Genomic DNA, 22,790 nt, shown 5'->3' with positions numbered 1-22,790 from the left:
GAGGCAAGGTGTCTGTTATCATGAAAAGAAAATTGAACACTCCAGATATAGTATATACCGTCAGTGGATATGACGATCTCCTGGTCAACAAAGACTAGTTGCACAGATGGGGGACTTGCGTTTTGGGAGTAGTTACTTTTCATAATTTTGTCACAGTCGGAGCAGTTGACCATTGTTCAGACTTGATTTTCGGCAGACAACACGTACCCTGTGCATTTCCTCACAATTCACCACATGCTTCTGGCTTTGTCTTGTGTCCCAGGAGATAGAAAAAGCTTGGAAGATGGTGGACACGGCCTACGAGAAGGAGCAAAGAGCAAAGGAAACCATTCAGTCCCTGAAGGAGGAAATCAACAATCTGAGCAAATTGGTGGAGCAGGGGTCCGGGTTATCTATGGGCCAAGAGTACAGGCAAGACCCCCGTCAATGTCAATGTATATAATACGTCTCGCTGCAAGCGGAACACACATGCAACGCCTGAGAATAGTCCTGTCCGAGCCAAGTACTCGGAGGTCCTATAGTAGGAGGCCACGCTACCCGTAATGCCGGCCATAATATGGGATATCGGTGGATCCCCCCATCTATAGACTCAGCCGGATGATCTGTAAGGGAAACAAGGGTCGTACCGCTCAGATTTTTACCCATCCTATCCTTGGATTCCCTTGGGTTAAATTTCATCAGATGTGTCTGGTAGCTGCTTCGCTCCTTACATCTATAGAAATACAATTATAACATGTACCTCAGCTGCTGCAGAACCCCTTTTTGAAAAGAGAGTTTGAGCGTCATCTAAATTACTGATTGACTTGAATTGCCCTCTTAATCTCCAAAAGGAAGTTCTGCAGCAACTATAGGGGCACAGCCGCAGTGCCCCCCATAAGGGTGCTAGTCAAAGTGCCCCCCATAAGAGTGGCAATTCAAGTGCCCCCATAGGAGTGCCAGTCATAGTGCCCCCATAAGAGTGCCAGCCACAGTGCTCTTTTAACAGTGTTCGCCATAGTGCCCCTATACTTGTAACCTCCCCAGTGTATCATTACAGTGCCGGCCCCATTGCCCTCCATAACATTAACACCCCCAGTGTGCCCCATAACAGTGCTAGCCCCAGTCCCTGTTTTTGTGTGAACCAGAGAGGGTCATACAGTGTCTGTGGCTGCTCACATGTAACGTCCTCTTCCTGTACTGGCATTTAGCGCTTTTGGACTTGTGTTCTGCCCCCACCTGTTTAGCGGATGCCCTTTAGATAAGATCTGTGCCAATCTTCAGGTAACAGGTAGGTCTCCTGTAACTCTTCACCACTACCTGTCTACAGTCTAAATGATCTGCTAGAGATCAAGGAGGACCTGACCAGAGAGCGAGACCAGCTGCTCGCCGAGGTGGTGAAGCTGCGCGAGAGCCTCATGCAAGCAACCAATCAGCAGCAGGAGACCGAGAAGCTGAAAGAGGAGACCGAACAGAACATCGCACAGGTGAGGCCCGTGACACCGGGAGATATATATATATATATATATGGGCGTGTGTGTGTGTGTGTGTGTGTGTGTGTGTGTATATATATATATATATATATATATATATACACACACTAGTCCTTCTCAATGAATTAGAATATCATCAAAAAGTTCATTTATTTCAGTAATTCATTTCAGAAAGTGTCTCTTACATATTCTATAGATTCATTACACACAGAGGGATCTATTTCCAGCACTTTTTCTTGTAATGTTGATGATTATGGGAAGAGTTAATGAAAACCCAAAATTTAGTGTCTCAGAAAATGAGAATATTATATAAGCCCAATTTAAAAATTATTTTTAATACCCAAACGTTGGCCTACTGAGAAGTCTGTCCAGTATCTGCTCTCAATACTTGGTGGTGGCTCCGACTCTGCAGGAATTACTGCATCAATGCAGCGTAGCATGGAGCCGATCAGCCTGTGGCACTGCTGAGGTGTTATCAATGCGGCGTGGCATGGAGGCGATCAGCCTGTGGCGCTCCTGAGGTGTTATCAATGCAGCGTGGCATGGAGGTGATCAGTCTGTGGCACTGCTGAGGTGTTATCAATGCGGCGTGGCATGGAGGCGATCAGCCTGTGGCACTCCTGAGGTGTTATCAATGTGGCGTGGCATGGAGGTGATCAGCCTGTGGCACTGCTGAGGTGTTATCAATGCGGCGTGGCATGGAGGTGATCAGCCTGTGGCACTGCTGAGGTGTTATCAATGCGGTGTGGCATGGAGGTGATCAGCCTGTGGCACTGCTGAGGTGTTATTAATGTGGCATGGCATGGAGGTGATCAGACTGTGGCACTGCTGAGGTGTTATCAATGCGGTGTGGCATGGGGGTGATCAGCCTGTAACACTGCTGAGGTGTTATCAATGCGGCGTGGCATGGAGGCGATCAGCCTGTAACACTGCTGAGGTGTTATCAATGCGGCGTGGCATGGAGGCGATCAGCATGTGGCACTGCTGAGGTGTTATCAATGCGGCGTGGCATGGAGGCGATCAGCCTGTGGCACTGCTGAGGTGTTATCAATGCAGCGTGGCATGGGGGTGATCAGCCTGTAACACTGCTGAGGTGTTATCAATGCGGCGTGGCATGGAGGCGATCAGCATGTGGCACTGCTGAGGTGTTATCAATGCGGCGTGGCATGGAGGTGATCAGCCTGTGGCACTGGTGAGGTGTTATGGAAGCCCAGGTTGCTTTGATATCGGTCTTCAGCTCGTCTGCATTGTTGGGTCTGGGGTCTCATCTTCCTCTTGACAATACCCTATAGATTCTCTATGGGGTTTAGGTCAGGTGAGTTTGCTGGCCAATCAGGCGCAGTGATACTGTGGTTATTACACCAGGTATTGGTACTCTTGGCAGTGTGGGCAGGTGCCAAATTCTGCTGGAAAATGAAATCTGCGTCTCCATAAAGCTTGTCAGCAGAGGGAAGCATGAAGTGCTGGGAAATGTCCCGCTAGACGCTGCGCTGACTCCGGACTTGATATAACACAGTTCTATCGGATTGAAAACGCGGCAACAAATCCAACCCAGATTGCGTACGGAGTTCCAGCCCAAAGTCTTTACCAAATCATGTTTCATTTGGTGCAGATTTTCTGCTGGATTTGCTGATTCGGAGAAGTAGATAGGATAAAAAAAAAAAAAAATAACCCATGCTCCCCTCCCATAGCGACACGTCCCTGCTCCTATTGGCTGGTCTCTACTGAGCGGCCTCCTGGGATGAAGTCTTGTCCCATGTAACACGGCAGCCTGTGATTGGCTACAGCAGTCACATGCGACAAAACGTCATCCCAGGAGGCCGGCTCAATAGAGACCAGCTGGGGGAGTCGTGACGCGTTGCTACGGGAGCGCCAGGGGAGGGGAGCATAGGATTTTATTATGAATTGAGGGGGAAAAAAATTCTAGTTGCAATTTTTGCTGCGGAAATGCAGCAAATCTGCTTAAAAAATAAAAAAATCCACATTTGCAATTCTTTGCGGATTTTCACTTCCCCGTTGAACTTAATCGGTAAAATCTGCAACAAATGCGCGACCGTTCCGCAGCATAAAAGAACAAATCTGAAAAAATCTGCACCGCAGGTCAATTTTGTTAAATCTCATCCACTTCGCTGTTACTGTAATACGATGCAGATCTGCAAATCCGGACCTAAAATCTGCAGCAACTGCGCTACGCGCGCAGGGGGCCTAAAAAAACAAACCGTAACAGAATCAATCAATAATTTGTGGAATATAATGTTAATAAATTGAAATAAAATCTGTATCTTCACTTGTTCTAGTTCCAACAAGAAATCCAAGTGCGTCAGAACGAAGCTTCTCGGGAGGCTCGTAAGAAGGAGAAGCTGGAGAAAGATCTAAGGAACGTCCAAACCGAGCTGGACAGCAAGCAGAGCGAGATCAGGAGCGTCCAGCAGACGCTGCAGAAGAGCAAGGACGAGCTGCAGAAACTGGAGCAGCAGCTCAAAGAACATAAGGTAGAAAACCACACAATACTGGGGAAAAAATGACAGCGCCCCCTACCATAAAAAAGACGGACACCAAAAAATAGCAATGGAGAGGGGTAAAAATGAAAATAAATTGGTTTGATCCATGAAGGGGCCTCCTTAGGATAGGCCATCAGTATTTGATTGGTGGTGGTACAACTTTAGGGACCCCCACCAATCAGCAGAATGAAGGGGCTGTGGCGAGTGAAGTAAATGGGACTGAGCCGCAGTACCAGCCACAGCCACAACCATATAAATGGCGCTGTGCCTGTGTAAATGTACTTTGTGTATCAATTCCTGACTCTTTTCAAAATCTCTTCTTGCTGTCAGTGAATGACAACGTTTTTGCTTCTAACGAGCTACTTAAATCCTGTACAGACCTAAGATCCCATGAACACGACCGTATTTTCATCTATCCCGAAATACTGTCCATAAATACGGTCCGTATTGCATCCGTATTCCATCTGTATATACGGATTAGTAAAAAAAAAAAAAGGGAGGATGCAAATATATGTCATCAGAATATTGTATAGCAACGCTTACTTAAATACGGACGGTATACGGGTGCACATGCGTAGCCGTCCGTATTTACGGAAGCTCCCATAGACTTGCCGTAATTACGGACAAGAATAGGACCGGTTCTATAATTTTTTTCAGCACGGACACCGATCCGTAAAAATACTGAAAGGTGTCCTTGGCCAATAGAAATTAATGGGTCAGTAATTACTGATGAAAAATACGGTCGTGTGCATGGGGCCTAATACTTCTGACACCTGAGGGTTTGTAACAATGTAGACAATCCTCGGAGAGCTAAACACAGCAGCAGCGCAAATCTCTAGTCCAGGACTACAGGCTGATCGCTCTTTAGGGAAAGTTCACACGTAGCGTAAATGCTGAGCGGAAAAAACACCCAACGTTTTTCTGTTCCGCAGCATGTCAATTGTATTTGCGGAATCGCTTTCCCCATTAAATTCAATGGGGAGGTAAAACCAGCAATAAATATCAGATGTTGCGATTTTTGTGGCGAAAGAATCGCAACTCAGGAAAAAAAAAGTCTATACTTACCCAGAACTCTTTGCTTCTGTGTCCAGCCTGGCCTACAGGGTTGACGTTTCGTCCCATGTGACTACTGCAGCCAATCACAGGCTGCAGCGGTAACATGGGATGAAACGTCGTCTCAGGAGGCCGGGCTGCAGGACGACAGAGGGAGGCGTACCGATACATTGTGCAAACCAATCAGCTGTGTGAGCAGGAGTAGGTCAGGAAGGGCTTCACGTTTCTGAATTTAAGGGCATGCTCACATGGTGCAGTCATATGGTGTTTTTTTTTTTTTGCTGCTATTTTTGCCTATACACTGACAGCAAGTTGAGATCTTGAAGATAGGGAGTTATTAAAAATGGGTTGTCCAGTATTAGGAGATGGTGTCATTAATGTCCACGGGATGTGTCTGGCGTTGCATCTCCGCCCTATTCCCCTGAATAAGGGTTAGCTGCAATACCAGATACAGTCAATGGACAGGAGTGGCGCTGTTTCTTAAAAAAAAAAAAAAAAAAAAGACCCTATTTTTGTTTCCTGGGCAACCCCTTTAAAACCCAATGGGGTAAATGTATTAACCCCTTCGGGACGCAGCTATTTTGGGCCTAGAGGACTCGGCAAGTTTTTTTTGCTTTTTCATCACTGCATTCCGAAGGCCATAACTTATCCATTTTTCTGTCGTTGTAGCCGTATGAGGGCTTGTTTCTTGCGGGTTGAGTTGTGGTGTTTAATGGTACCATCGTGGAGTGAATGTAATGTATTCAAAAATTGTATTTTTTGGGGGGGAAATGGAAAGAAAAACCAAAAATTATTTTTTGGGGGGGATTTAATTTTTTATGGTGTTTACCGTGTGGTAAAAATGATCTTTGTTTTTTGCGAGTTGTATATTTAAATGGAACCCTTTTGAGGTACATCTAATTTATTGGTTCACTTTTTTTGTGGGGGGATTGAAAAAAAACAAACAAACAGCCGTTCCGCCATAGTGATTTGCGTTCGTTCTAAATTGACACCTTTAGTTCTATAAGTTGGTGCGATTGCGGCCATACCAAATATGTATCGTTTTTTTACGTTTTAATAATTTTGCACAATAATTGGACGTTTCATGGAAATAAAATCATTTTTACGTTGCCGCTTTCTAAGAGCCATAACTTTTTTTTTCCCCGCCAATGTAGTTGTATGCGGGCATGTTATTTGCAGGACCGGCCAGATAGAACCATTTTGGGGTACATATAATTTATTGATTAACTTGTTTGAATTTTTTTAGGAGGGGGAGAGGAAAAAAATTAATTCCACCCTTGTTTTTTGCGTGTTTTTTATTTTTTTTACGATATTTTCATGTGATTTCAATAACTTTATTATACGGGTCGTTACAATCGCAGTGATACAATATATCTGTATCATTTATTTTTTTTTGACACTGTTGCTAAATAAAATCACTTTTTAGTAAAACTGCCAGGCAATCTATTGTGTCGTGTCTTTAGCCTGGTCTAATAGGCATATAGCTATTGCAAGCCTGGGGGCCTTGGTTAGGTCCCCGGTTGCCATGGCAGCCCATCGGCCGGGCACTGATGGAGTGACTGAGGGAGCCCCCTCCTTCTGTATCCACTTATATCTGCAGTGACCATGGACCGCGGCATCTAAGGGTTTAAATGGCCGGGATCAGAGGTAATGCCGAGCCTGACGTTGCAGGAAAATGTCGGCTGTATGCTATAGATGGCGCCCGCTGCGACTGGCGCCAGCACAGCTTCTGTGCCCATGCAATCCACTAAGCGTACCATTACACCCCAATCCGGTCAATAGACTGCCGTTCGGATGTAGTAGTACACCCAGGGGGTCTGACCATTGCCCCTCCCCCGCAGTGCTCCATCAAGCGCTGGTGCGCGTGCGCGAACATTCATTTCTATGGGACTTCCGGGCCTGCTGTCTCCTGCAGCGCCATAGAAATGAATGGAGCGCTGGTCGAGCATGCGTACCAGCGCTTCATTGTCAGGGAACATTTGGCCCCCTGTTCTCATTGCATTGCTGGGGGTCCCAGCGGTTGTACCCCCAGGGATCACACATCTATCCCTTATCCTGTGGGTAGGGGATACATGTGTTTTGTGGGAAAACCCCTTTAAGGGGTTAAAAATCTTTATAGACTATAGTAATGAATATAATAATAATAACTTTATTATATTTTATTTCAAATTAATGCCAGGTAGATACAACAGAGGAAGAGAAATATGGGGTTAGGGTCCCTTTAAGACGGTAAAAGTAGTGGCGGTTCCTGTTGATAAGCTTTGCAAAACAAATGTTCGCAATTAGCGCACTAATTATTACAAGCGCGTCAGTAATTACAGACGAGTGCGACTGGAAGATTACAGCGAGGGCCCGCTCACACTTTCCTGCTTGCCCTACAGCTGGCAGCGCCCATCACGGCTTCACACTCATTTACAATGATCAGAATGACAGGCATTAAATATTTATCCGCCAGCTGCTCCAAAACTGGGTTGTATTTTGGAGACACACAGAATAAATGATCTTTAATCTGGCAGAGGACACCGGGAAGCCGCGGCGCGGATGACGGGCGCTCGACTCGCTGCTTCATGTTGTTTAGTTCTCTCTGTATATTCTGTTGTCTCCTTTATATAAGATGCGAGCGCGTTGACTTTCATAGTGTCGCGGAAAGTTCTGCTGCACCTGTATAATTGGCGAATTGTTTCGCCCTTCGGCTATGACTTGGGAAACCCCTAAATGTTTAATGAGTTGGACAATGAGGGCGAGTAACAGCTACTCATACATGTGAGATGGCTTCCTATACTATGTTTAAAGGGTGTGTACTAAGGCGACTATGATCACGATTAATTGTACATGTGACCTCGATTGCGATTAACAAATGATTATTTAGGCCACACTCTTCTGCATGCCACGCCATTTAGTTAATATTTATCCCCTGAGCCTGCTGTATACTACTGTATATAATCTACCCGTTGACACTGCCCAATACAGTATATTGCCCCATAGTGCTCCCCACATATTATAATGCCCACTACTGCCCCCATACATTATAATGCCCCACTACTGCCCCCATACATTATAATGCCCCACTACTGCCCCCATACATTATAATGCCCCACTACTGCCCCCATACATTATAATGCCCCACTACTGCCCCCATACATCATAATGCCCCCATAGCTCTTCTCCACACAGTATAATGGCCCCATAATGCTCCCCACACATCATAATGCCCCACTACTGCCCCCATACATTATAATGCCCCATAGCTTGCTCCCTCACATCATAATGCCCCCATAGCTGCCCCACACATCATAATGCCCCCATAGCTGCCACCGCACAGTATATAGAGCTCCCCACACATCATAATGCCCCACTAATGCCCCCACATATTATAATGCCCCCATAGCTGCCCCAACACAGTATAATGCAGCCCATAACTGCCCTCCACACAGTATATAATGCCCCCATAACTGCCCTCCACACAGTATATAATGCCCCCATAACTGCCCTCCACACAGTATATAATGCCCCCATAACTGCCCTCCACACAGTATATAATGCCCCCATAACTGCCCTCCACACAGTATATAATGCCTCCATAACTGCCCTCCACACAGTATATAATGCCACCATAACTGCCCTCCACACAGTATATAAAGCCCCCCATAACTGCCCTCCGCACAGTATATAATGCCCCCATAACTGCCCTCCACACAGTATATAATGCCTCCATAACTGCCCTCCACACAGTATATAAAGCCCCCCATAACTGCCCTCCACACAGTATATAATGCCCCCATAACTGCCCTCCACACAGTATATAATGTCCCCATAACTGCCCTCCACACAGTATATAATGTCCCATAACTGCCCTCCACACAGTATATAATGCCCCCATAACTGCCCTCCACACAGTATATAATGCCTCTATAACTGCCCTCCACACAGTATATAATGCCTCCATAACTGCCCTCCACACAGTATATAATGCCACCATAACTGCCCTCCACACAGTATATAAAGCCCCCCATAACTGCCCTCCACACAGTATATAAAGCCCCCCATAACTGCCCTCCACACAGTATATAATGCCCCCATAACTGCCCTCCACACAGTATATAATGCCCCCATAACTGCCCTCCACACTGTATATAATGCCCCATAACTGCCCTCCACACAGTATATAATGCCCCCATAACTGCCCTCCACACAGTATATAATGCCCCCATAACTGCCCTCCACACAGTATATAATGCCCCCCATAACTGCCCTCCACACTGTATATAATGCCCCATAACTGCCCTCCACACAGTATATAATGCCCCCATAACTGCCCTCCACACAGTATATAATGCCCCCATTACTGCCCTCCACACAGTATATAATGCCCCCATAATTGCCCTCCACACAGTATATAATGCCCCCATAACTGCCCTCCACACAGTATATAATGCCCCCATTACTGCCCTCCACACAGTATATAATGCCCCCATAACTGCCCTCCACACAGTATATAATGCCCCCCATAACTGCCCTCCACACTGTATATAATGCCCCATAACTGCCCTCCACACAGTATATAATGCCCCCATAACTGCCCTCCACACAGTATATAATGCCCCCATTACTGCCCTCCACACAGTATATAATGCCCCCATAATTGCCCTCCACACAGTATATAATGCCCCCATAACTGCCCTCCACACAGTATATAATGCCTCTATAACTGCCCTCCACACAGTATATAATGCCCCCATAACTGCCCTCCACACAGTATATAATGCCTCCATAACTGCCCTCCACACAGTATATAATGCCACCATAACTGCCCTCCACACAGTATATAAAGCCCCCCATAACTGCCCTCCGCACAGTATATAATGCCCCCATAACTGCCCTCCACACAGTATATAATGCCTCCATAACTGCCCTCCACACAGTATATAAAGCCCCCATAACTGCCCTCCACACAGTATATAATGCCCCCATAACTGCCCTCCACACAGTATATAATGTCCCCATAACTGCCCTCCACACAGTATATAATGTCCCATAACTGCCCTCCACACAGTATATAATGCCCCCATAACTGCCCTCCACACAGTATATAATGCCTCTATAACTGCCCTCCACACAGTATATAATGCCTCCATAACTGCCCTCCACACAGTATATAATGCCACCATAACTGCCCTCCACACAGTATATAAAGCCCCCCATAACTGCCCTCCACACAGTATATAAAGCCCCCCATAACTGCCCTCCACACAGTATATAATGCCCCCATAACTGCCCTCCACACAGTATATAATGCCCCCATAACTGCCCTCCACACTGTATATAATGCCCCATAACTGCCCTCCACACAGTATATAATGCCCCCATAACTGCCCTCCACACAGTATATAATGCCCCCATAACTGCCCTCCACACAGTATATAATGCCCCCCATAACTGCCCTCCACACTGTATATAATGCCCCATAACTGCCCTCCACACAGTATATAATGCCCCCATAACTGCCCTCCACACAGTATATAATGCCCCCATAACTGCCCTCCACACAGTATATAATGCCCCCATAATTGCCCTCCACACAGTATATAATGCCCCCATAACTGCCCTCCACACAGTATATAATGCCCCCATAATTGCCCTCCACACAGTATATAATGCCCCCATAACTGCCCTCCACACAGTATATAATGCCCCCATAACTGCCCTCCACACAGTATATAATGCCCCCATAACTGCCCTCCACACAGTATATAATGCCCCCATAACTGCCCTCCACACTGTATATAATGCCCCATAACTGCCCTCCACACAGTATATAATGCCCCCATAACTGCCCTCCACACAGTATATAATGCCCCCATAACTGCCCTCCACACAGTATATAATGCCCCCCATAACTGCCCTCCACACTGTATATAATGCCCCATAACTGCCCTCCACACAGTATATAATGCCCCCATAACTGCCCTCCACACAGTATATAATGCCCCCATTACTGCCCTCCACACAGTATATAATGCCCCCATAATTGCCCTCCACACAGTATATAATGCCCCCATAACTGCCCTCCACACAGTATATAATGCCCCCATTACTGCCCTCCACACAGTATATAATGCCCCCATAACTGCCCTCCACACAGTATATAATGCCCCCCATAACTGCCCTCCACACTGTATATAATGCCCCATAACTGCCCTCCACACAGTATATAATGCCCCCATAACTGCCCTCCACACAGTATATAATGCCCCCATTACTGCCCTCCACACAGTATATAATGCCCCCATAATTGCCCTCCACACAGTATATAATGCCCCCATAACTGCCCTCCACACAGTATATAATGCCTCTATAACTGCCCTCCACACAGTATATAATGCCCCCATAACTGCCCTCCACACAGTATATAATGCCTCCATAACTGCCCTCCACACAGTATATAATGCCACCATAACTGCCCTCCACACAGTATATAAAGCCCCCCATAACTGCCCTCCGCACAGTATATAATGCCCCCATAACTGCCCTCCACACAGTATATAATGCCTCCATAACTGCCCTCCACACAGTATATAAAGCCCCCCATAACTGCCCTCCACACAGTATATAATGCCCCCATAACTGCCCTCCACACAGTATATAATGTCCCCATAACTGCCCTCCACACAGTATATAATGTCCCATAACTGCCCTCCACACAGTATATAATGCCCCCATAACTGCCCTCCACACAGTATATAATGCCTCTATAACTGCCCTCCACACAGTATATAATGCCTCCATAACTGCCCTCCACACAGTATATAATGCCACCATAACTGCCCTCCACACAGTATATAAAGCCCCCCATAACTGCCCTCCACACAGTATATAAAGCCCCCCATAACTGCCCTCCACACAGTATATAATGCCCCCATAACTGCCCTCCACACAGTATATAATGCCCCCATAACTGCCCTCCACACTGTATATAATGCCCCATAACTGCCCTCCACACAGTATATAATGCCCCCATAACTGCCCTCCACACAGTATATAATGCCCCCATAACTGCCCTCCACACAGTATATAATGCCCCCCATAACTGCCCTCCACACTGTATATAATGCCCCATAACTGCCCTCCACACAGTATATAATGCCCCCATAACTGCCCTCCACACAGTATATAATGCCCCCATAACTGCCCTCCACACAGTATATAATGCCCCCATAATTGCCCTCCACACAGTATATAATGCCCCCATAACTGCCCTCCACACAGTATATAATGCCCCCATAATTGCCCTCCACACAGTATATAATGCCCCCATAACTGCCCTCCACACAGTATATAATGCCCCCATAACTGCCCTCCACACAGTATATAATGCCCCCATAACTGCCCTCCACACAGTATATAATGCCCCCATAACTGCCCTCCACACTGTATATAATGCCCCATAACTGCCCTCCACACAGTATATAATGCCCCCATAACTGCCCTCCACACAGTATATAATGCCCCCATAACTGCCCTCCACACAGTATATAATGCCCCCCATAACTGCCCTCCACACTGTATATAATGCCCCATAACTGCCCTCCACACAGTATATAATGCCCCCATAACTGCCCTCCACACAGTATATAATGCCCCCATTACTGCCCTCCACACAGTATATAATGCCCCCATAATTGCCCTCCACACAGTATATAATGCCCCCATAACTGCCCTCCACACAGTATATAATGCCCCCATTACTGCCCTCCACACAGTATATAATGCCCCCATAACTGCCCTCCACACAGTATATAATGCCCCCCATAACTGCCCTCCACACTGTATATAATGCCCCATAACTGCCCTCCACACAGTATATAATGCCCCCATAACTGCCCTCCACACAGTATATAATGCCCCCATTACTGCCCTCCACACAGTATATAATGCCCCCATAATTGCCCTCCACACAGTATATAATGCCCCCATAACTGCCCTCCACACAGTATATAATGCCTCTATAACTGCCCTCCACACAGTATATAATGCCCCCATAACTGCCCTCCACACAGTATATAATGCCTCCATAACTGCCCTCCACACAGTATATAATGCCACCATAACTGCCCTCCACACAGTATATAAAGCCCCCCATAACTGCCCTCCGCACAGTATATAATGCCCCCATAACTGCCCTCCACACAGTATATAATGCCTCCATAACTGCCCTCCACACAGTATATAAAGCCCCCCATAACTGCCCTCCACACAGTATATAATGCCCCCATAACTGCCCTCCACACAGTATATAATGTCCCCATAACTGCCCTCCACACAGTATATAATGTCCCATAACTGCCCTCCACACAGTATATAATGCCCCCATAACTGCCCTCCACACAGTATATAATGCCTCTATAACTGCCCTCCACACAGTATATAATGCCTCCATAACTGCCCTCCACACAGTATATAATGCCACCATAACTGCCCTCCACACAGTATATAAAGCCCCCCATAACTGCCCTCCACACAGTATATAAAGCCCCCCATAACTGCCCTCCACACAGTATATAATGCCCCCATAACTGCCCTCCACACAGTATATAATGCCCCCATAACTGCCCTCCACACTGTATATAATGCCCCATAACTGCCCTCCACACAGTATATAATGCCCCCATAACTGCCCTCCACACAGTATATAATGCCCCCATAACTGCCCTCCACACAGTATATAATGCCCCCCATAACTGCCCTCCACACTGTATATAATGCCCCATAACTGCCCTCCACACAGTATATAATGCCCCCATAACTGCCCTCCACACAGTATATAATGCCCCCATAACTGCCCTCCACACAGTATATAATGCCCCCATAATTGCCCTCCACACAGTATATAATGCCCCCATAACTGCCCTCCACACAGTATATAATGCCCCCATAATTGCCCTCCACACAGTATATAATGCCCCCATAACTGCCCTCCACACAGTATATAATGCCCCCATAACTGCCCTCCACACAGTATATAATGCCCCCATAACTGCCCTCCACACAGTATATAATGCCCCCATAACTGCCCTCCACACAGTATATAATCCCCCATAACTGCCCTCCACACAGTATATAATGCCCCCATAACTGCCCTCCACACAGTATATAATGCCCCATAACTGCCCTCCACACAGTATATGATGCCTCCATAACTGCCCTCCACACAGTATATAATGCCACCATAACTGCCCTCCACACAGTATATAATGCCTCCATAACTGCCCTCCACATAGTATATAATGCCCCCATAACTGCCCTCAACACAGTATATAATGCCCCCATAACTGCCCTCCACACAGTATATAAAGCCCCCCATAACTGCCCTCCACACAGTATATAATGCCCCCATAACTGCCCTCCACACAGTATATAATGCCCCCATAACTGCCCTCCACACAGTATATAATCCCCCATAACTGCCCTCCACACAGTATATAATCCCCCATAACTGCCCTCCACACAGTATATAATCCCCCATAACTGCCCTCCACACAGTATATAATGCCCCCATAACTGCCCTCCACACAGTATATAATGCCTCCATAACTGCCCTCCACACAGTATATAATCCCCCATAACTGCCCTCCACACAGTATATAATCCCCCATAACTGCCCTCCACACAGTATATAATCCCCCATAACTGCCCTCCACACAGTATATAATGCCCCCATAACTGCCCTCCACACAGTATATAATGCCCCCATAACTGCCCTCCACACAGTATATAATGCCCCCATAACTGCCCTCCACACAGTATATAATCCCCCATAACTGCCCTCCACACAGTATATAATCCCCCATAACTGCCCTCCACACAGTATATAATCCCCCATAACTGCCCTCCACACAGTATATAATCCCCCATAACTGCCCTCCACACAGTATATAATGCCCCCATAACTGCCCTCCACACAGTATATAATGTCCCCATAACTGCCCTCCACACAGTATATAATGTCCCATAACTGCCCTCCACACAGTATATAATGCCCCCATAACTGCCCTCCACACAGTATATAATGCCTCTATAACTGCCCTCCACACAGTATATAATGCCTCCATAACTGCCCTCCACACAGTATATAATGCCACCATAACTGCCCTCCACACAGTATATAAAGCCCCCCATAACTGCCCTCCACACAGTATATAAAGCCCCCCATAACTGCCCTCCACACAGTATATAATGCCCCCATAACTGCCCTCCACACAGTATATAATGCCCCATAACTGCCCTCCACACAGTATATAATGCCCCCATAACTGCCCTCCACACAGTATATAATGCCCCCATTACTGCCCTCCACACAGTATATAATGCCCCCATAATTGCCCTCCACACAGTATATAATGCCCCCAAAACTGCCCTCCACACAGTATATAATGCCCCCATAATTGCCCTCCACACAGTATATAATGCCCCCATAACTGCCCTCCACACAGTATATAATGCCCCCATAACTGCCCTCCACACAGTATATAATGCCCCCATAACTGCCCTCCACACAGTATATAATGCCCCCATAACTGCCCTCCACATAGTATATAATCCCCCATAACTGCCCTCCACACAGTATATAATGCCCCCATAACTGCCCTCCACACAGTATATAATGCCCCATAACTGCCCTCCACACAGTATATGATGCCTCCATAACTGCCCTCCACACAGTATATAATGCCACCATAACTGCCCTCCACACAGTATATAATGCCTCCATAACTGCCCTCCACACAGTATATAATGCCCCCATAACTGCCCTCAACACAGTATATAATGCCCCCATAACTGCCCTCCACACAGTATATAAAGCCCCCCATAACTGCCCTCCACACAGTATATAATGCCCCCATAACTGCCCTCCACACAGTATATAATGCCCCCATAACTGCCCTCCACACAGTATATAATCCCCCATAACTGCCCTCCACACAGTATATAATCCCCCATAACTGCCCTCCACACAGTATATAATGCCCCCATAACTGCCCTCCACACAGTATATAATGCCCCCATAACTGCCCTCCACACAGTATATAATGCCTCCATAACTGCCCTCCACACAGTATATAATCCCCCATAACTGCCCTCCACACAGTATATAATCCCCCATAACTGCCCTCCACACAGTATATAATGCCCCCATAACTGCCCTCCACACAGTATATAATGCCCCCATAACTGCCCTCCACACAGTATATAATGCCCCCATAACTGCCCTCCACACAGTATATAATCCCCCATAACTGCCCTCCACACAGTATATAATCCCCCATAACTGCCCTCCACACAGTATATAATCCCCCATAACTGCCCTCCACACAGTATATAATCCCCCATAACTGCCCTCCACACAGTATATAATCCCCCATAACTGCCCTCCACACAGTATATAATCCCCCATAACTGCCCTCCACACAGTATATAATGCCCCCATAACTGCCCTCCACACAGTATATAATGCCCCCATATCTGCCCTCCACACAGTATATAAAGCCCCCATATCTGCCCTCCACACAGTATATAAAGCCCCCATAACTGCCCTCCACACAGTATATAATGCCCCAATTTCTGCCCTCCACACAGTATATAATGCCCCCCATAACTGCCCTCCACACAGTATATAATGCCCCCATAACTGCCTCCACACAGTATATAATCCCCCATAACTGCCCTCCACACAGTATATAATGCCTCCATAACTGCCCTCCACACAGTATATAATGCCCCCATAACTGCCCTCCACACAGTATATAATCCCCCATAACTGCCCTCCACACAGTATATAATGCCCCCATAACTGCCCTCCACACAGTATATAATCCCCCATAACTGCCCTCCACACAGTATATAATGCCCCCATAACTGCCCTCCACACAGTATATAATGCCCCCATAACTGCCCTCCACACAGTATATAAAGCCCCCATAACTGCCCTCCACACAGTATATATAATGCCCCAATTTCTGCCCTCCACACAGTATATAATGCCCCCCATAACTGCCCTCCACACAGTATATAATGCCCCCATAACTGCCCTCCACACAGTATATAATGCCCCCATAACTGCCTCCACACAGTATATAATGCCACCATAACTGCCCTCCACACAGTATATAATGCCCCATAACTGCCCTCCACACAGTATATAATGCCCCATAACTGCCCTCCACACAGTATATAATGCCCCCATTACTGCCCTCCACACAGTATATAATGCCTCCATAACTGCCCTCCACACAGTATATAATGCCACCATAACTGCCCTCCACACAGTATATGATGCCCCCATAACTGCCCTCCACACAGTATATAATGCCCCCATTACTGCCCTCCACACAGTATATAATGCCCCCATTACTGCCCTCCACACAGTATATAATGCCTCCATAACTGCCCTCCACACAGTATATAATGCCCCCATAACTGCCCTCCACACAGTATATAATGCCCCCATTACTGCCCTCCACACAGTATATTATTCCCCCATTACTGCCCTCCACACAGTATATGATGCCTCCATAACTGCCCTCCACACAGTATATAATGCCCCCATTACTGCCCTCCACACAGTATATAAAGCCCCCATAACTGCCCTCCACACAGTATATAAAGCCTCCATAACTGCCCTCCACACAGTATATAATGCCCCCATTACTGCCCTCCACACAGTATATAATGCCCCCATTACTGCCCTCCACACAGTATATAATGCCCCCATTACTGCCCTCCACACAGTATATAATGCCCCCATTACTGCCCTCCACACAGTATATAATGCCTCCATAACTGCCCTCCACACAGTATATTATTCCCCCATTACTGCCCTCCACACAGTATATAATGCCTCCATAACTGCCCTCCACACAGTATATAATGGCACCATAACTGCCCTCCACACAGTATATAATGCCCCCATTACTGCCCTCCACACAGTATATAATGCCTCCATAACTGCCCTCCACACAGTATATAATGCCCCCCATAACTGCCCTCCACACAGTATATAATGCCCCCATAACTGCCCTCCACACAGTATATAATGCCTCCATAACTGCCCTCCACACAGTATATAATGCCTCCATAACTGCCCTCCACACAGTATATAATGCCCCCATAACTGCCCTCCACACAGTATATAATGCCCCCATAACTGCCCTCCACACAGTATATAATGCCCCCATAACTGCCCTCCACACAGTATATAATGTCCCATAACTGCCCTCCACACAGTATATAATGTCCCATAACTGCCCTCCACACAGTATATAATGCCCCCATAACTGCCCTCCACACAGTATATAATGCCTCCGTAACTGCCCTCCACACAGTATATAATGCCTCCGTAACTGCCCTCCACACAGTATATAATGCCTCCATAACTGCCCTCCACACAGTATATAATGCCTCCATAACTGCCCTCCACACAGTATATAATGGCTCCATAACTGCCCTCCACACAGTATATAATCCCCCATATCTGCCCTCCACACAGTACATAATGCCCCCATAACTGCCCTCCACACAGTATATAATGCCCCCATAACTGCCCTCCACACAGTATATAATGCCCCCATAACTGCCCTCCACACAGTATATAATGCCCCCATAACTGCCCTCCACACAGTATATAATGCCCCCATAACTGCCCTCCACACAGTATATAATGCCCCCATAACTGCCCTCCACACAGTATATAATGCCCCCATAACTGCCCTCCACACAGTATATAAAGCCCCCATAACTGCCCTCCACACAGTATATAATGCCCCCATAACTGCCCTCCACACAGTATATAATGCCCCCATAACTGCCCTCCACACAGTATATAATGCCCCCATAACTGCCCTCCACACAGTATATAATGCCCCCATAACTGCCCTCCACACAGTATATAAAGCCCCCATAACTGCCCTCCACACAGTATATAATGCCCCCATAACTGCCCTCCACACAGTATATAATGCCTCCATAACTGCCCTCCACACAGTATATAATGCCTCCATAACTGCCCTCCACACAGTATATAATGCCCCCATAACTGCCCTCCACACAGTATATAATGCCCCCATAACTGCCCTCCAGACAGTATATAATGCCCCCATAACTGCCCTCCACACAGTATATAATGCCCCCATAACTGCCCTCCACACAGTATATAATGCCCCCATAACTGCCCTCCACACAGTATATAAAGCCCCCATAACTGCCCTCCACACAGTATATAATGCCCCCATAACTGCCCTCCACACAGTATATAATGCCCCCATAACTGCCCTCCACACAGTATATAATGCCCCCATAACTGCCCTCCACACAGTATATAATGCCCCCATAACTGCCCTCCACACAGTATATAATGCCCCCATAACTGCCCTCCACACAGTATATAAAGCCCCCATAACTGCCCTCCACACAGTATATAATGCCCCCATAACTGCCCTCCACACAGTATATAATGCCCCCATAACTGCCCTCCACACAGTATATAATGCTCCCATAACTGCCCTCCACACAGTATATAATGCCCCCATAACTGCCCTCCACACAGTATATAATGCCTCCATAACTGCCCTCCACACAGTATATAAAGCCCCCATAACTGCCCTCCACACAGTATATAATGCCTCCATAACTGCCCTCCACACAGTATATAATGCCCCCATAACTGCCCTCCACACAGTATATAATGCCCCCATAACTGCCCTCCACACAGTATATAATGCCCCCATAACTGCCCTCCACACAGTATACAAGTGCACAAGATGAAGTTGGATAATTGCTCTGAATTTTGTTTTTGATTTTTTTCCCGATTTATTTGCCCAGCCCTGGTGTTTACACTTCTGCAGTTTATTTTTTCTCCAAATGCCCCAATATAAAAAATATAGTTTTGATTAAGAATCTGCTCCCACTTTGGGTATACAGCTCCCATGCAGACCTATTCGTCTTTATGGTTACAGACTACAAATAACCTTGTGTGTAGTCAGATCCTGCATGGAGACACATTGGACGGCATAGGAGCTGTATACATACAATGGTAGGATATTATTATCAAAGTGCGCAATTCGGGAAAAGGAATAGTTGGCTATTTTGTAAAATTCTCTTAAATAATTGAATCTGTCTCAGGACACAGGTTATTCGTAGAGTGTTCCCTACTCCCCTGCATCGGGGACGCCCTAATCTGTAGGACGGGGCCCTAGATTGGCCCTTCAGTGACTTTCATTTTTTTTAGTTTTTCATCTCCTCATTCCGAAAGTCATACATTTCTTTATTTTTCCGGTTACACATCCATATGAGACCTTGTGTATATAATGTATTGCATTTTATTACTTATTAGGGCAGCTATGGGGGGCATTATACTGTGTGGGGGCAGCTATGGGGGCATTATAATATGTGTGGGCAGGAGGAATGGAAGAAAAAAACATTCCTTTTTTTAAGATTTGTTTTTTTGTCGCTCGCTGTGCGGCACTAATGACAAGATAACTTTATTCTGCGGGTTAATACGATTCCGACAATACCAAATTTATAAATTTACCGTATAGTTTTTTTTGTGTGTGTTTTATTACTATTGCACAATATAAAAGTGTTTTTTTTTTCTAGTTTTTGTTTGTAAACTTTATTGAACTTTTTTTTTTTTTTTTACAATAAGGCTGGGTTCACACGACCATGTTACGTCCGTAATGTACGGAACGTATTTCGGCCGGAAGACCCGGACCGAACACACTGCAGGGGGCCGGGCTCCTAGCATCATAGTGATGTACGACGCTAGGAGTCCCTGCCTCTGCGTGGAACTACTGTCCTGTACTGAAAACATGATTACAGTACGGGACAGCTGTCCTGCAGCGAGGGAGGGACTCCTAGCATCGTACATCACTAAGATGCTAGGAGCCCGGCTCCCTGCACTGTGTTCGGTCCGGGTCTTCCGTCCGAAATACGTTCCGTACATTACGGACGTAACATGGTCGTGTGAACCCAGCCTAATTTTTTTTACTTCCCCCCCCCCTTCATATGTCACTTGAACATCCGATCCTTTGCTTGCCCATGTATTGCAGTGTTGTATGCCTATCAAGCCCTGTCTCTGGCAGGACCTATTAGGCTCATGTCCATGGCGGCACATCGGGCCCCCAGAATTGCGCCAATGGGCTTAAAGAGGAATCTCGGCCGTAGCAGCAGGGTGTCGGCTTTACATTACAGCTGACACCTGCGCTGTACGGCGTGGTGTCGGAGGGGTTACAGCACATTTTTACCTTTTGAAGACCAGTTTCTATACAGAATCTGCAGAGCTACGCTCTACATTCTGCAGACTGAGACCTCCCAGCATTCCTTGCTTGTCCAGTATCTGCACAGAGCTCAGGCCCCATGCGCACGAACGTAGATTTCATCCATCCGTAAATACGAATCCGTAGTCATTTATAGTCATCCGTAAATCATCCGCATATATTGAACGGTGTCCGTAAATACGGTCCGTATTGCATCCGTAATGCATGCGTATTTACGGATCCACAAAAAAATCTGCGAGGAATCTTAGGTAATCCCCTAGCGTCGCATAGCAACGCTTCCGTAATTACGGAAGGCTACGAATGCACATGGGGAGTCCGTGCCATAATTATGGACAAAAAAAAGGACATGTTCTATAATTTCTACGGTACGGACACCCATCAGTAAAAATACGGAAAGGTGTCCGTAGCCCATGGAAATGAATGGGTCCGGAATTACGGATGAAAAATCCTGTCGTGGACAGGGGGCCTTATTCTAGTGATTTGCACTCAGAGAACCTAATTGTTCTGTATTATAGGGGCTCAGCTAAGCTGTTAGGGGTGTGTCTCTCCACAAGCTTGCTGACTGTTTCCAATAACAATCAGCAGAATTGTGATCACAGCTCTAGAGTATAACACAGGCTGTAACTCTAATAATTGATGTAATGTGACTCGTTATATTTACATATGCTGAAAATTGCATATTAATGTTATTGCAGTGAGGCAATGCAATTTGGGATGTGTATGTTCTCTAAGGCTGGGTTCACACGGAGTATTTTGCCGAGTTTTTTGACGCAGAAACCGCGTCGCAAAACTCGGCAAAAATGGCCCGAAAATGCCTCCCATTGATTTCAATGGGAGGCGTCGGCGTCTTTTTTCCCGCGAGGCAGTTTTACATGCCCTATCTTCGGGCGTTTCCACCTCTGACCTCCCATTGACTTCAATGGGAGGCAGAGAAAGCGTATTTCGCGGTGTTTTATGTCCGCGGCGCTCAATGGCTGCGGGCGAAAAACTCCGCAAAAATCAGCGTGCAGGGAGAGGAAAATCTGCCTCAAAGTTCCAAACGGAATTTTGAGGCAGATATTCCTCCTGCAAAATACTCCGTGTGAACATAGCCTAAGAAGAGTCTGTACATACATAACATTATTATTATTATTATATTGTATTATATTATGTCATTGTCTAGGACGTTGGGGGATGGGTTGTATCCTGGAGAAAGTTATGGTAGTGAAGGGGGTTATATAAGTGGTGACTAGGCAGCAGAGACTTTACATATAAGGGTCTATTCTGCATGTCCGTCGACCCCCCCCCCCCCCCCCCCCAATGGCCCGACGGATGCCAAAAGAGTTTTCCTTTGCCACCTGCTGGGACGGTCTACCTTTTGTTTTCGCTGGATAGGAGAGCGCGGTATACGTTCTTCTTTTAACTGTATGACATGGGTATGTAGGGGTATTTCTCGACCT

The 22,790-nt window shown here is 46.5% G+C and overlaps 1 protein-coding gene across 4 annotated transcripts in view; it reads left to right on the top strand.

Moving 5' to 3' along the window:
* Positions 1 to 22,790, top strand: part of CFAP58 (cilia and flagella associated protein 58) — a 75,138-nt gene that overhangs the window by 17,340 nt on the left and 35,008 nt on the right. For all 4 annotated transcript variants that reach the window (XM_075842852.1, XM_075842853.1, XM_075842855.1 and 1 more), the window contains 3 exons: positions 263 to 411; positions 1,307 to 1,463; positions 3,767 to 3,961. In XM_075842852.1, the coding sequence (XP_075698967.1) occupies positions 263 to 411; positions 1,307 to 1,463; positions 3,767 to 3,961 (501 nt within the window). The remainder of the gene's footprint in view (positions 1 to 262; positions 412 to 1,306; positions 1,464 to 3,766; positions 3,962 to 22,790) is intronic.

This window comes from Rhinoderma darwinii, chromosome 11 (genome assembly GCF_050947455.1).
Source record: "Rhinoderma darwinii isolate aRhiDar2 chromosome 11, aRhiDar2.hap1, whole genome shotgun sequence".
Lineage (NCBI taxonomy): Eukaryota > Metazoa > Chordata > Amphibia > Anura > Rhinodermatidae > Rhinoderma > Rhinoderma darwinii.
Note: the sequence above shows the minus strand (reverse complement) of the source record. Positions and strands in the feature narration are given on the sequence as shown.